This window comes from Fulmarus glacialis, unplaced genomic scaffold (assembly GCF_000690835.1).
Source record: "Fulmarus glacialis isolate BGI_N327 unplaced genomic scaffold, ASM69083v1 scaffold13097, whole genome shotgun sequence".
NCBI lineage: Eukaryota > Metazoa > Chordata > Aves > Procellariiformes > Procellariidae > Fulmarus > Fulmarus glacialis.
The window spans coordinates 62,422-77,580 of record NW_009223867.1 but is presented as its reverse complement, the minus strand read 5'-3'; the positions used below and the strand labels follow the sequence as shown (position 1 = coordinate 77,580).

The window sequence follows — 15,159 nt, the reverse complement described above, 5'->3', positions numbered from 1 at the left end:
CAGGAATTTGCCTCTACATTGCCAGCTGCTCCTTTAACTATTCACTCAGCTGCCACAGCAGCTCCTGGCTTGCTCCTGTTTTTGCTCCCAGACATCTCAGTTAATTATAACGATTGAAAATACGCAAAACAAACAGTTTTTGGCCATGCCTTTAATTTACATGATTCATTTGGAACATTCCTTGGATAGTTAGCTCTGCTATGCTTTTTCTTTCTACACCTTCTACTAATAAAAATCATGCTTAGCTCTCCCATATCATTTACATGGGGAATTCAGTATAGCTTCCAGTTATGCAAAGAATGGGCTGGTAGATTGCTAAGTATAGAAACAAGTATCCATTTTCTCTGATAAGACTAGTGACTACCAGGCAAATACTGCCGGATTAGCACTGTTTTTCTCTAAGAATTGTGTAATTGCTGCTTAACTAACGTGCAGAAGCTACAAACTCTTAATATGATCTCAGCTTGGGGCACAGTGTTAGTTACCGTCTGACTCTTCAACTAGTCTGAATCCATATTTCATGAAACATTAACTTTCTTTTATATCTTTTTTGCCAAAATCTCATAGGTATTGATTGGCAAGTACGACCACCACGTCTAGGCTCCTCCATCCCCTCCAGTCATTCCACGAACAAGTCGCTGCATTTCAATACTTCCATTGCCAACCTGGTTATCCTGCGAGGAAAAGATATGCACAGCATAGACTTAGGTAAGAAGGAAAAACACAGTACATCAGTGATTCTTCTTTCACATCTCACTGTTTTCTTTGCAACCATATCTGATGAAAGTGAAAAAAACCCAAGGCCACATATTTGACTACTAAGGTCAATATTCCCTCTAGAAACATTTTAATGTCCAAGGCCGCATTGTCTAATTGCTTAGGGCTATTTACCACCGAGACTTCCGTGTTTCCTGAAGCACTTCAGGGAAGGAGGAAGAGTCTGAAGTCCATATATATGACAGGATTCTTGGCTATATTGTCTGAAAATATATTTAGCTGCTTCTGGAGTGATGAGCATAGCTTGCAGATGAAGTACCAATACAAGAATATGCTTCTAGATAATCTGATGAATCTGTTTAGAACAGTTATATTTTCAACAGGCTGACCACTCTGCAGATTTTTTTCAAGGCCTGAATTGATCTGCCGAGCATTGATTAAGTCACACAGGACTACTGAGATCAAGATGTAGGAGCTTGTAGCTTTACATTTGTCAGAAGGGCTGTCTTACTTCTTCTACAGGAAGTTTCCGAGATCCCTCATTATATACATCATGGCTAAACCCTCAGGACGCTTTTAATGCGTGGAAAACACCAAGAGCATTTAACAAGTATGAAAAGTCTGCTTCTTTGGTCAGCAATTGAAACCTCTTGACAATGTTGTAGGAAAAGCTTGGAATATGTTTGCTTCCAAGTAAGTGAAAATAATTATGCCGATACTTCATTTATAACTGCCAATATCTTCAGTGTTAGTAAAATCATTGCAAATACAGCTTGCTTTTTTAGCAAAGTAAAGTAATTTTGAATAAGCTTGAAGACTGTTCACACACTTTAGTGGAAACATTTTTATGCTTGAAACATGATGGCAGGGCGAGGAACACAGAACAGTGCTTATGTTCTGTGGGTAAGTGACACCACAGATTCTAGTGCTGTCAATTTGACTATTTTCTCAGTACTAAACCTCCCCAAATTTAGTGCATTCCAGTGTGACCATTCTAAAAATAACACATAGAAACTCTTTTACTGATCATATAGTTTCTAAAGTGTGTACAGGCATACTACACAGTCAGAAGCATTTAGGGGATTTGTGTGTTTACTAGGGCTCCCATGCTATTAGTTTGATTTTTCGTTAGAACCAAGAAATCTAGAAAATATTGCCTCTTTACTTTGATCATTGTGAAGCCAAGGTTACTGCATGTCACAGCAGATGTCTGCTAAACATGAGTTTCTAGCACAGGAATTCTGCAATTAAAAGCCCAAAGAGGAAAACTGCTGCCACTAGCTGTGCGCCTAGTTTCACCACCTGTTACAAAAACACCAGCGATGAGAAACAAGCTATCCTGCACACACCGGTTTAGGCTTTGCATCTCAAATCTATAAATTTCCTCATTTAATAATCACTTCTTCCATTTCCCAGTTAGCCCAATTTTGTTAGCTGTAATTTTGTTTCCTTAAGCAGTACACAAAGTTATAAAAGCTATTAGAAACAAGTAATGACTTAACAATAAGTATGAATTACAAAATGAGTTCAAGAGAGCACAGTAGAAACTAACCAGCGTGGTTATTGGGTGAAAACCAAGCTTCATTTGAAGTTGTTACAATGACTATACAATCTGATTTCATGTGTCAGATTCTCCACTGACTTCTAATGTCTATCCATTTTCCTATTGTGACTTCAACACACAGAGCCTATATTCACCAGTACACTAAATTCGGAATCGAAGAGGAAGATTTCCTGGACAGCTTCACAGCTCTGGAACAAGTTATCTCCAGTTACACCATCCTTTGATTTTTTTGAAATGGTCTGAAATAGAGCTTTCCTGAAAGAACCCAGCACTGGAAAACCTTCCATCAGCTTCCTGAAGTATATGAACTACTGAATCGTAGCTATTTTTCAGTCTTGTAAGCAATGTGTGCGTTAGAATAGTAAGAACTGAATCAGAAGTGAATATATTCTTATGGGCAGGTATTATTCATATTTAATATATCTAATAAATAGCTATTTTTCAATACATTTGCTATGTACTGTAGCTAAGTCTTTGAACATCATTTTTGGCACAATGGAAGGATTTTTTTCTAGGCTAAACTCTCAGCATCTAAACTATCATGAACTAGTGTGTGATAAAAATTAAATGTGTGCTTGACTGCAGTAGTAAGGCAGTCCTGATCCTCCAATTTCAATTTTTCATTATAACACTTTGCCCTAGAATGCTTCAATATTGATAAAAATGCACAGTATCAGAATTATTAATCCAAACTCCATTTCGGTATCATTCAAGAGACAATAGTCTGCCACATATTCCTTTAAAGCAAAGTAAGACCTAAATTCTATTTTAACGACCTCAACCTTGACAAAATAGTGGAAGTTTTGAACCATCTTTTAAAACAGGTATGAAGGGTTCTTCATTTTCCTGTCATCCTCAAGTTATATTAGAGATTATAATGAATTATATGCTTTTCTGGCCATTTCACTGTGCCATGTTTTCAAGTGGTGTTACCTACCATTGAAAAAAGAAAAAAAAAAAAATCCTTATAGCACATCAGAGGTCTTGGCTATTTGTTATATGCGAACCATAGGTTTAGGCAAAACTACAACTCTTGCTCTTCTTCCTGTAAGTTAGAAGCAGGTAGTTTTTTTAATTAACTTGTTATTTTTTTAAACAGATTTGGGAGGAGAATTGCTGGTAGATTTCAGATGTAAGAGCCTGTAATATAATATAATAAATATAACAGCTTGTATAATTTCAACAGTCGCTATAAGAAACGGGCTCTTTTTTGCACAAATTTTACCACGACCACAAGGTGGTGCCCCCGTGAAGCTGCAGCCGGCAAACACTCGGCTGCACCAGCCTGAGGAGGTGGGGAGAAGAGACTGGAGGAAGAGGAAGGAGGAAGAGATTGCAACAGCTTGTGGAGGCACAGTCTGAGTGCTTATAAAAGAGTACAGGAGACTTAAGGATTATGTTGTAACACCGAGCTTTCTTCTGCCTCTTAGCTTTTCACTTACTAGTAGGGAGAGCTTTTGGAATTCTTGCCATTCCTCCCCCCATGTCTCCCACGGAAATAATTACATATTAAATAGGTATGCCAAGAATAAAAATTTAAAAGTCAGTCTCAAGGACTTTTCCCTTGACAAGTGGACAAATCTCATAGTTTCCCTGTAGGTTTTAGTGCTGTTTCATGCCAGGCCTCTGAGCTTTTAACTAAAAAATGAGCACGCACATAGTATGATGCTAAATATATGAAAGACATTTGCAATATGGCTAACGATGCCCACATAGAAATCTTGCCCTGTTAGCGATTCTGATTTAGATTTTAAATCTTTAATGAATTAACACAGTGGTAGATGCAGAAGTGACCTTGTAATTCTGCTAGGCTCCAGTTAGAGCACAGCAGACACCCTGTATTACTCTTATCTTTATTTCCTTTCCTAGTTCCATTTACCTCTTCATCACTTTTGTTCAGGCCAGGTACGGAACCACTAAACTCCCCCCCTGGAGCACCTGTTCTCAAACCGGCTCTGGCACACAACACCTGGAATCAAACAGACTTCTCGACAAGGTTCAAGTAACTGTACGATTGAATCTGAAGGAAATAAGTAAGTACCGGGGCTAAGTTCACAATTGCTCAAATACGCCCATAGTAATAGCCGATCACTGGCATGGTTGTGTCAATGCAAGCCACAATGGATTCTGATAAATTTCACGGTAGCTTATAGACAAGCAACGTTAATCTCTCATGCCTTCCAAAAAAAAAGAAAAAAGTTTCAACTGCCTGTTAGTAGTAGGGCAACTGTCAGCACACATTCGAGTTGAGTTTACTCCTAGTTCATGCAGAAAAATTACCTGTGTAAATTAAGAGCTATATTGGTGCTTCAATAGCTAAATCATTAAATATACAGCGGAATGAGAATCATTCGTGGGGTGGCTGGGGAGAACACAAAAGGGAAGGCAAAGAGGAGAAAGCAGATCGGGTAAATATACCAAATACCTTTTCATATAAAAAGACACTTGACATTTTTGACAAAACATTTTGACAATATTCTTCTTGCAGACCACAGTACATAATCCAACAACTCAGTCTGGTTTGCTTTCTGTTTTCATGCAGCTGCTCTAATTCCTGTCTCAAAAGGGGACAACACAATAATCATAGTTCAACTATCCAGCCATACTTCAAGCCCTATACTGCTCAGTAAAATTTGAGTTGTTTGGAAGTTCAAAACTACATATAACTTTTGTTATAAAATATTATTTGTGATATTTAATTTTTTTTTCACTAAATCGCTTCCTAGCAGCTAAGAGCTGGGGGACTGTTCTGATCGAACGGGCTTTTCTAGTGTTGTGTTTTTGTGAGTTTCAACCATTGTCTTTAAGTGGGTATTTTCACAGAACAAACTGGAGGAAAAATTGCACAAGAAGTTAAGATAAACAGCACAGGCAATTCAAGTTTGCAAGGAACAAAGGGTCAGGAAAGGAGACAGTATGGTGAGGTTCTCCCTCCTCCCTCCTTCAAAAGGCACAGGATGTTTAGCAACATAGAAATAATTTTCCCTAGTGTTTTCAACAGATACCAGCCTGAGAACTTCTTCCAGTATCAGAAATGAGATAGGTAACCCCCTGTCTGAAAAAATGACCAAGTCCCAGGAATACATACTCTTCCTCATTGTTCCACAGGACAAGTAAAAGAGATTTTTAAAAAGCTAAGGACAGATAAGTCCTCTCAGAAACAAGGAAGAGAGCAATGGGTTACCGTACTGCTATATCAATAAGTAACTTTACTGCAGAAATAACCTTACGTTATCTCTATGTATTTATAATTCTGAGCATGAAGCAAATACAGCAGGCACTTACTGCATCTATGAATGACATAGACCCATTTATCCATTCTTTATAAGAACATTTATTATTTATGGCTTATGTCACTTTTAGTTAACGGAGCAGGATATTTGGGGGTTTTGTTCGTTTACGTTTGATGGCAGAATTTGGGCCACGTCAGGAAAAACAGCACACAGCTAACATGTATAACCCCAAAGCAAAAATTAAAATTTCCTTATTTAGTCTCTAGTTATATGAAAACATAGAGGAAAGGTTCTGCAGCTCAAAGACAGAGCTAGGCCAACAGGTTCATTATGCTTAACAAGGATACTTCTGTAAGAACTTGTTAACAGTTAGGATTCAGGGAAAATATTCCTGTTTTCATGGGAGAACAAAGTTTTTCAAAGCAGCAACAGAGGATCACAACCATCAGCCAATTTTTGACAACACAGATTCCTCAAAACTACAAAAAAAAAAAAAAAAAAAAAGAGGTGAAAACAAAGTGTAACTGTTGAATTAGCTGTTATTACGCCTTTCATTGCTCTGGAAAAGAGATTGACAGGAATTGTTTTAGGCATCTCTAGCCTTCTTCCTGTTAGTGTTTTTCACTGCTGACCTCACTTCTGAAATTCTCACACCCTTTCCCAAACTAAGCCTTCATTTTTGATCTATGGCTGGATTCCTCTATTTTTTTCCCCAGGATGTGGAGAGGAGAGGGTCAAAGTGACAGGAAGTGAATAGCTATTATCAAATTTTCATCATCTACAATTATATTAGAAGGCGGAGTAGTCATTTTCTATTTTATTGAGAAAATTAATTATGTAAAGAATAGTCTAAGCCTGGAAGAGGGCCTTTATCTCATTAGAAGTTAAAATTAATAAGGTAGATCAAAGGTCAACACAAGCAAATGGCTCACTGAGGCAGGGATGACAGAATCAGCGGCCTTGACCAAGCTAGTTTTAGGCGACCTACCCACAGGATGTCCATAAACCAAGGAACAATGCATCAAATCTCTCTATTGTTTTTTGTAATGGACAGGTGCAGCTCACTTGGAAGTTGATTCAAGGACTCTAACTATAGCAGATACATTTAATGAATAGGATAACTTTTATTTGGCCACAAACAGAACAGGAACAAAAATTAACCTGTTATGAATACTTTAAACATAGTAACTGTTTGGCAGGGCACTAATGTAGTTATAGATTTATTTGGACTTAAGCATATATTGGTGCTTATAAGGTTAGACTGACTACCAGTACAGAAAGGATAGAATTTAGTGTAAATATATAAGGAACTTACAAGAGGATTACCTGCACAGATATACCAAACTGAAACAGCTCAAGATTAAGGGCAAAAATCTGTGGTTTCCACAACAATTAAGACTTTATCAATAAGAAAGAAGGAAGTTATGTTCAAATTACCAGCTGATACACTACTGGGAAATATTAAGGTACAAAAGGGTATTGAATGAATAATTCATGTCCTTCTCCATTTGTTAATAAATTTAGTAGGTAATTATGAAATGAGAGACCAAACATCCAAAAGGAAATATTCTCAGGTGTCAAAGTGTACTTTAAAGAAGTCTGCATTCTGCTGGACACCACTTTAAAAAATGCACAAGAGTCATCAGTAATGTGATTCATGGATCTGATATGGTACAGAAAACTTCCAAAAGGAATTGAGCTGCTGCCCTTCCTCCACTGCTTTCAAGGGCAGCACAGACACAGCCTTACCAAGGCAGCAAATTCCAGAGTAGGCTTCCTCCTGCCTCTGGGCTTCCTACCCCACCTCTGCCCACGCTCCAGAAGCACAGCCTGGACACTCAGCCAGCCTTTAAGTCGCCTGGATGTAGAGCTGATAATCCTGAATTTTAACTACAGAGCCTTTCCGGCTCTTTCAGTCAAACTTGAAGCTCACAATGGTCCCTTCTGATTTCACATTGTATGAATCCTCTCCCTCTAGACAGCCACTTCCCCTCTATCCGGGTGGGGTAATGAGTCACCTACCTCTGTGAATCAGCAGAACCTGCTTAACCCTTTCCCAGAAGCACCAACAGCTGCAAATAGGGTGGTGTTTCAAACAAATGTTACTGCCAACCATAGGGAGCACATGGAAAAGGTGAAGCCTGAGATACGAGATTAGAGAAGCTGCTTCTGCTCGTTAGGAAATTTAAAGGAAATTTTTAGAGGTATAAATGTGTTCCATGATAAAGATCATGGAAGAAGTCTAAACCTTAACCCCATGGTTCACACAAGCCTGAGAGATTCTAAACAGGGAATTCTAAGAGAGTCTACGGGTATAAAACAAAGGCACAGGCCTCTGTACTTATCTGTGTGAATCAGGCTGCAGAAACCTTCTTGTCTGCTCGTCTTAAAAGCAAATTTTTTAAAATATGGAATTTTACACCGTAAGATAGAAAAATAAGTAAAATGAGGACTCTCTCTAGGCCAAGATTCTTATTTTAAAAGTAAGAACAGTAAGTAGAGAAACTAAAATAAGCCACTGGTTAATATAAAAAAGACAGAATAAACATTGCTTGAGCTTCAGTGAGCTGTGAGCTTTTGTCTCACTAGTTATACATGATGAGAAATAAATACTATCTTATATGGTATATTTGCATTTAAATGGGTGCGTTCTGCAAAAATGATTATTGTACATATTTGGTTACATGTACAGTGTAATGTTTATTTAAAGGCTCACAAAAATACACTTCAGTTGCCTGAGAATGGTGTAATTGTGGTCAGATGGCATGATTTAATTTGAACTTTTGCCCAGCAGTCTCCAATATGTAATAGATCATTTACAGGAGCATGTAAGCAGAACACCACCGAAAGAGCCAAATGGAAAGCAGCCTTATCCCACACGCTGAAGGTGTAATGAAATACTGACTCCGTACTTGGTTGGCAAGGGCAGCTGTAGCTGTTCATTGTAATATCCTCAATAAGTATGGTAAGAGCTGGGCAATAGTTCAGAGCTACTGCTCTCCAGATGGCTCAGAACAATACCGAGTTCAAGAATACATATTTCCATGTGAGACTGCTTGCTGCTGGCTGTCATGCATTTCTGCCACTTGCAAAGAAAACACTGGGAAATTTCCTCCCCACCCCACTGTGGGCAACTTCAGCCTCTATTACTACCTGATTCTGAGTCATCTAGTCAGCAATTGTATTTATGCAGTTATTGGACGTGGTAAACTCCTTCCTAGGCCAAATTTTGGTGAAGACACCTAATGCAACTGATAAAACAGTTAAAAACATAAATTTGGCAACTAATGAACATAAATCCATTTAAATACTCTTCTCCCAAGAAGAAAGCTTCTGTTCCTTCCCTACCAGACATTAACTCAGGTTTTCACATTATTTTCCTCTATAAAGATTTAGTCAGACTTCTCCACAAAATCAGTATTTATTTTCACAGTGAAGTATTCTTAGATGAAAAATAGATACAAACCTAACGTGTGCTGTGAAAAGGGGAGCTTACTCTTCAATGACATTATACAAGAAACCTGAACTTGCTTTAGTACACGCGGGGTCCTGTTCAAGCTGAACAAAACTCCAGTCAACAGGCCTGAACTTGTCCAAAAATTGCTAAGCACCAAGGACAGGCAGGGCTACAAGAAGGACTGAGAGACATCGGTGGCAGTTTTAAGCTAGGACTCTCAGGATCAGGTCTGCCAAACAACACTTAAATGCATTCCTTATTCACTTAATTGGATTGATCCTCTCAGTCACAGGTAAAATCTATTGCCAAATGATAGCACGGCAGATTTCCACACTTCACTTAAAAACGCCAGGCTCCTCGTGGGTAACTAACAATTTTAGTTCATGCACAAATGCTGCAGTGCGATTTGTGCCACGTGGTGGCTGCGCACATGCAGAAGTGTTTAAGACAGGTTTATATAGAATTTAAGGGAGGCAACAGAGTTAAAAGTCACCAATTGCATTAGCACAGATCTAGTAGAAATACTGCTTTGAAAATTTTTTGGCATCCATTACTTTGAGCTTAACTAAATACCGGCTTCAGGTATCTTAAAAGTTTCTCTCTTCCTTGCTGCTCCCCACCTAGAGTCTTCTTATGCAACACACACGGATGCATGTGACTATGTCACGAGAGGTCAGCTGGACTGAGGTGAGACGTAAGAATCAAGGAATGGGAGAAATTAAATCTGTTTTTATGAAAATATCCTAAATATTACAGCTCTCAAGAAAGAAAACAGCTGTAGCAAACAAGAGTCACTGAGAGAATCATGGTTTCTAAATAGACCAGAGATATTTTGTGAACAGAGCTAGATTTGTATGATGTTGTAAATCTAAATGTGTCTTTTCTCTTTTATGCAGGTCCAGTTTCTTTCAGAGACAGAAATGAAATGCTGAGCGCGCAAACCTACTTTTTTCAAGCCTTTTCAACAGATGGAAAGAGCCTAAGAAATATGCAGTCTCAGGAAAGACACACAGTCCCTTAAAACTCACACAGTTTCTACACGTAAGTGTGAGCCTCGAAGAAAGTATTTATGTGGTTTAGTTAGCAGCAGCTTCTGGAAGAGAACTGCCAGCTTCTTCCCTGACAATATGAAAGGAAAATAGAGGTACCACAAGGTCATTGCATGCAGATAGGACAAGCTTTGGGAAATGCATCTAATCTCTTAAAGAATTTCTTACACTTTGTCAAATGGTTTGAGGCAGAGTTTAACCTCCCCAGGCACACCGGGCACTGGTGGTGCCTATGCTCAAGTAGCTTAGAGCTCTGGCTGACATCTTCTGCCGAATCGATGCCACCTTCCAGGGAAAAGGCCTTAGATCTTAGAAATATCATGCAGATTAGCTGGTACCCAAGTAAGGCAGTAGGTAACTACCTACAGGTTGATATCATCAATCGTAACTGTGGTCACAATCTCATGTAAAACCAGGCTAACAAACACTTCGGTGTAATTCATAGAATTTGCCTAGTTCTGAGATACCTTTGAGATAAGTGCAATACTCCATATAGCAAAAAGCAGCTAAATGATGCACTACCAAGGCCACAAGGAAACAAAAAGTTCCAACCACCTCTCATGAGGAGCCAGAACCAGACCTACGTGCCCTGCTGGCACATTGGCATTAAAAAAAACCAAACCAACCCAAAACACCAAAACCTGTGGATTATGCCTTAAATCACGTGTACTAAACACACAGCCCTTCCCTCGCAGGACCCCTCGAGCAGGAACAGCGCAGCAGTCACCAGAGAAAAGACACCAACTCGTGCTTTTTACAAGGGCAGAAAAGCAGTTTCTGAGGCCATTGGAGAAGGGTGTTGGCTGGCAGGGCAGCTATCAGAGCAGGGAACAATACACTGAGCTGACAAGTCCTATCTCTTGCCTTTCATCGGGAAATAGCAGCTAGTTTCCTTATTACCAGCTGTCTGGGCAACTCATTTAAGCTTCTTGGGAAACCAGAAGAACAATTAAGCTGGGAGTAACTCCCTTGAAACACGGAAGATGCAGCACACTTACCTATATCTGAACAGCTCATCGCATCAGGTTTAAAAAAAGATGACCTTTGATTTAATGCTAATGTAGTCAATGCTCTTTGAATCATTCCATAAGTGAGTAATAATAATAAAAAAACCCCTCTAGCACAATAAAGGTTAGTGTTAAAGGCAAAGTAAAACAAAGCTTGGCCCATTTAACAGGTTCACATTTGCACATTTGTTTTACCACAACTGAACATCACTAGCAGTGAATAGGCTGAATGACTTCACAGCTCAACAGCCTCTTCACTTTAAATTCAGCACAGGGTACCAGTCAGCTTTTTTGACCAAAATACCATTTTGCTGAATTCCTGACACATGCCAAGAAGCCCATCGCAGATGGCTGGGCTCTTCCCATTTGCTTTTACCTGGAAGGTGACACAGCCAGACATCTCTTGGACATTTGAGCACAGTTTCTGCATTTGAGCTCCTTTCACTCTTTTGACAAGTGACCCAGGCTGTTACAGCCTCTCCCGTTCACACCACTACCAAAACAGCATTTTGCTGCCTTTTATGAAAGCTGAGTGGATGCATCAACAAGCAAGTGAAACGGATAAAGAAATAAATGCTAGCATTTCATGCCCTGAATTAGACACTTGAATTAGGAAAGTCACAGCAGGCTCAAAGAGTTTTTCAGTATAATCCTTTTAAAAATGAGATTGTAAGAGCATATGCAAATATTTACCCTCAATCTAGTTCTGAATGCATTAGCAGAGTGTTTCACAGGGAAGGCGACTGCTTCACTCTGTTTCCTGATGAGGTTACAGCAATCCACCAAGGCTCCAGCAATTAAACCCTCACCTGGACCACCTCCCTCAGCCAGGGGTGTCAGCCCAGCAGGAAGCCCTCCCTGGCTACTGCTCTCCCACTTCTCACACTCCACTCAGTGCTGCAATCTGGAGAAGGCTGGGCAAAGTACTTACTGTTTTTTCTTCTTCCCCTCAAAAAAAAAAAAATTTACAGAAAAAACCCTAGAATTTTAAATCTCAGAAGAGCGATTTCAATTACCTTATATATAATTACATTCAATCTTTTAACTGCTAATTACAAAGTATTTTTTAACCATGTGCTTCAAAGAAAACTGAATTACTTTTACCTCCAAGGAACACACCCAATCACCACTTATTTTTACACCTGCAATCAATTTTGTTCACTAATATTTATATTTGTGCTTGATAATCAGGGAAACATCCACAGTATTCATGCTTGCAATTAGCACTGCCTGCAGTGAGAGGGAGGCTGATTCTAATAAATTAAATAATGAAACCCAAAAGCACAGCAGGGAAGGACTTTCTGGAACAGCATTAAGCCATCTTCAAGTATTAATGACAAGTATCTTTTAGCATGAACAGGCAGCTGGGTGATTTCAGAGGGAGCTACTTTAACAAGAAACAGTGTGACATTGGGATGGAGGTAAAAAACTACAAGCAGGGACAAGGGAGCAGGAGGTTTCCCAATGGTTTTGATGGAACTGAGGGAAGTGTGGAACTGGGTGATTCAACCTGACATGGCCTGTGCCGGTCTCTTGGCTCGGCCTGGCACAGACCAGTGTGACCTTTTTAGCTTTGCTTACATCAACACAATTCTTGCCCTGATCGGGTACGTCGTGGCTGCCAGGGAGAGAGGCACGCCAGCGTGCTTACATCTCACACGGCCTTCAAAGTACCTTGTTGGTGAGGCACGATTCACAGGTTAAGAGGAGGATCAGCTGCAGTCCTACCTGACCTCAGCGCTGATGCGCTTCTCTCAATCGCTAGGCTGGCGCTATGGTCAACTTTCTGCTTTGCTTCCTATTTACAGTGCGCTTGTGAAAGCGGATTTAGCCATGTTCCACAGATGATGAGGACTAAAAAAATAATCTTTGATGATTAACCAAACATTAGTTGTTGTTACAAGGGCTGTTACTTACTTCCATGTGATTTTCAGTAATTCCATGAAAAAAAGCAAGATATTTTATTCGAAGAATCAGCTAAAAATACAGTGATCCATGATAAGATTATTCCTCTTGCACAGAGCTCACTTGGATTTTTCTCTAACACACTTTAAACTCGATGACTGACTGCTTCCAATGTGTAACTGAAATATGTACAACAAAAGGAAACTTTGGATTAAGGGAGTAAAATACATGTTTTCAGATGAAATGCTAAAGGCTCTGGGTCCTTCTTTGAAGCCACAAAATGCAGCTGCAGATGTATCTTCTAGATTCACACTCGTTGTAGAGTGCTTGGGACAACAAATTTCACAGCCTACCAACCAAGCTCAATATAGAGAAATGGAAACAATCCAGCTGAAATAAACACCGGGAAACAGTTATCTGTTTATTTAAGCAAATATAAAACTATCCGTTTGCAAATCTCATTAGGCTTGCATAACTTTCATTTCTATTATATTTTACCTTTTACCAAGTCTTATTATCTCCCAGTGGCCAAACAGGTAGAAGCAAGTAGAATGACCAGTCCCTTCTTTAAATAACATTAGAAAGCTTTAAAATAACAGCATAGCTTATCGGAATGGACACATACAAACATGAGTTGCAGAACAACAGATATATATATTTCACACTATATGTATGTAAACATATATTGAAATAAGTGGGAGAAAGCTTTCAATTTGTCTAGTGATTTTTCAGTAGGCAAGGAGGCATAATTATAAGGAGACCACTAAAGCGTTTAGAATGGTATAGTTTATTGGCTTAAGCTCTAGGAAGAGGGTTTTTTTTTCTTTTTACTTATTGTTACAGAGTCTCCTCATTTCAATCTGACAACATACAAGGGCCTTTACATGGCATAAATTTAATTTACTCTCACGAAAGGCCTTAAGATGCTACCAGAGCTGTGTGAAGTAAATACCAGTCTCCCTAAAGCGAACGGCAGATTTGAGGAAAAAAAGCTGCCACTAAAACTGGGGAAAGTAGCAAACAGTTGTTTCACTAATCCAAGTATCCTGAAGAAAAATGAAACAAACAACTAAGAGCTTCTGACGTAATCTCTTATAAAGTGCAAAATTAAAGTTTTAGTAGGCTGAAAAAAGTGAAGTATCAAATAGAACTATGATTTTTTGAATGTGGATTGTATTAGGACAAGTTCTTTGCTACGTTATTTTTGAAGACAATATTTAGGCCAAAAAGTGAAAAAGCTGCTAGGGCCAAGATTTAAGAAATACCGTTCATCTTTTAAAAAGCAGCAGGGGCAAATGAATGGCCTTTGTGCTTTTAACTGTCTTGTACTACCTCTCGGCACTTAGACTTTTAGATATTTAACTCTAATCTAGTCAGCAGCTCTATTGAGAGAAGTCCCTATTAAAAGCCTCCCCATTCATTCAGTAACATTGTTTAAAGTTATATATGAAGCATACAAGAGAAACATTACAAACCTCACACACAACTGAGATGAAACTTTAAAAGATGTTTCTTATGTAGATTGCTGCACTGCATGACTTCTGAACTCATTTCCATCTAAACTTAAAAACATTTATATGCTATTGATGTTCAATGAAAACAGTTGGAGATGGATGAGCGAACGGTCAGATGAAAGATACCAAAATGTCAGACAGCCTACCGACTGTTGTTGCCATGAGATCCAACAGTCAACATCAGTCTGATAAGCTATCCGACAGGATGGTACAGCCATGGAGATGTCACGACGGTTGGCAACACAAGAGGACATTCAGGCAGGATTGAACAAAATACATATTCCCACACCTTGCTCGAGACCTGCCCTAACCTAACACAGGGATAAATCTAACCTAAGCAAGAGCAAGATCTAACCTACTTTGTGCTCATATGCCACCTTTTGATAACACTAATTGAAAGTCAAATTAATTCTTGTTACTTACCCCTAGGATAAAAATAAAAAGCAGTAGTTCAAATTAACATATATACAGTAGCAGTGGAATGGATATCTACTTACTAAAGAGGGAAAAGATCCATTTTAGTATTGGTTATGTTCACCTGCATTAGAACTGGAACACACACTGATTCATAACAATGTTTTAAAAATATCTGACTTTTAAAAAGCCTGAATTTAAGGTTCTCTAAGGTTCTCTGCATCATTGCTGGGATTGACATCAAATCTGTTTTCAGCTGGAATCTTTACTCTTCCCCCCTCTCTTCTCCTTCATTGCCC

At 39.0% G+C, this 15,159-nt stretch overlaps 1 protein-coding gene across 1 annotated transcript in view; it reads left to right on the top strand.

The window, feature by feature from the left end:
- Window positions 1–2,505, top strand: part of TUBD1 (tubulin, delta 1) — a 5,945-nt gene extending 3,440 nt beyond the window's left edge. Inside the window, 4 exon segments of the mRNA XM_009581961.1 lie at window positions 568–708; window positions 1,240–1,356; window positions 1,359–1,410; window positions 2,403–2,505. Of these exon segments, the coding sequence (XP_009580256.1) occupies window positions 568–708; window positions 1,240–1,356; window positions 1,359–1,410; window positions 2,403–2,505 (413 nt within the window).
- The last annotated feature ends 12,654 nt before the right edge of the window (window positions 2,506–15,159 follow it).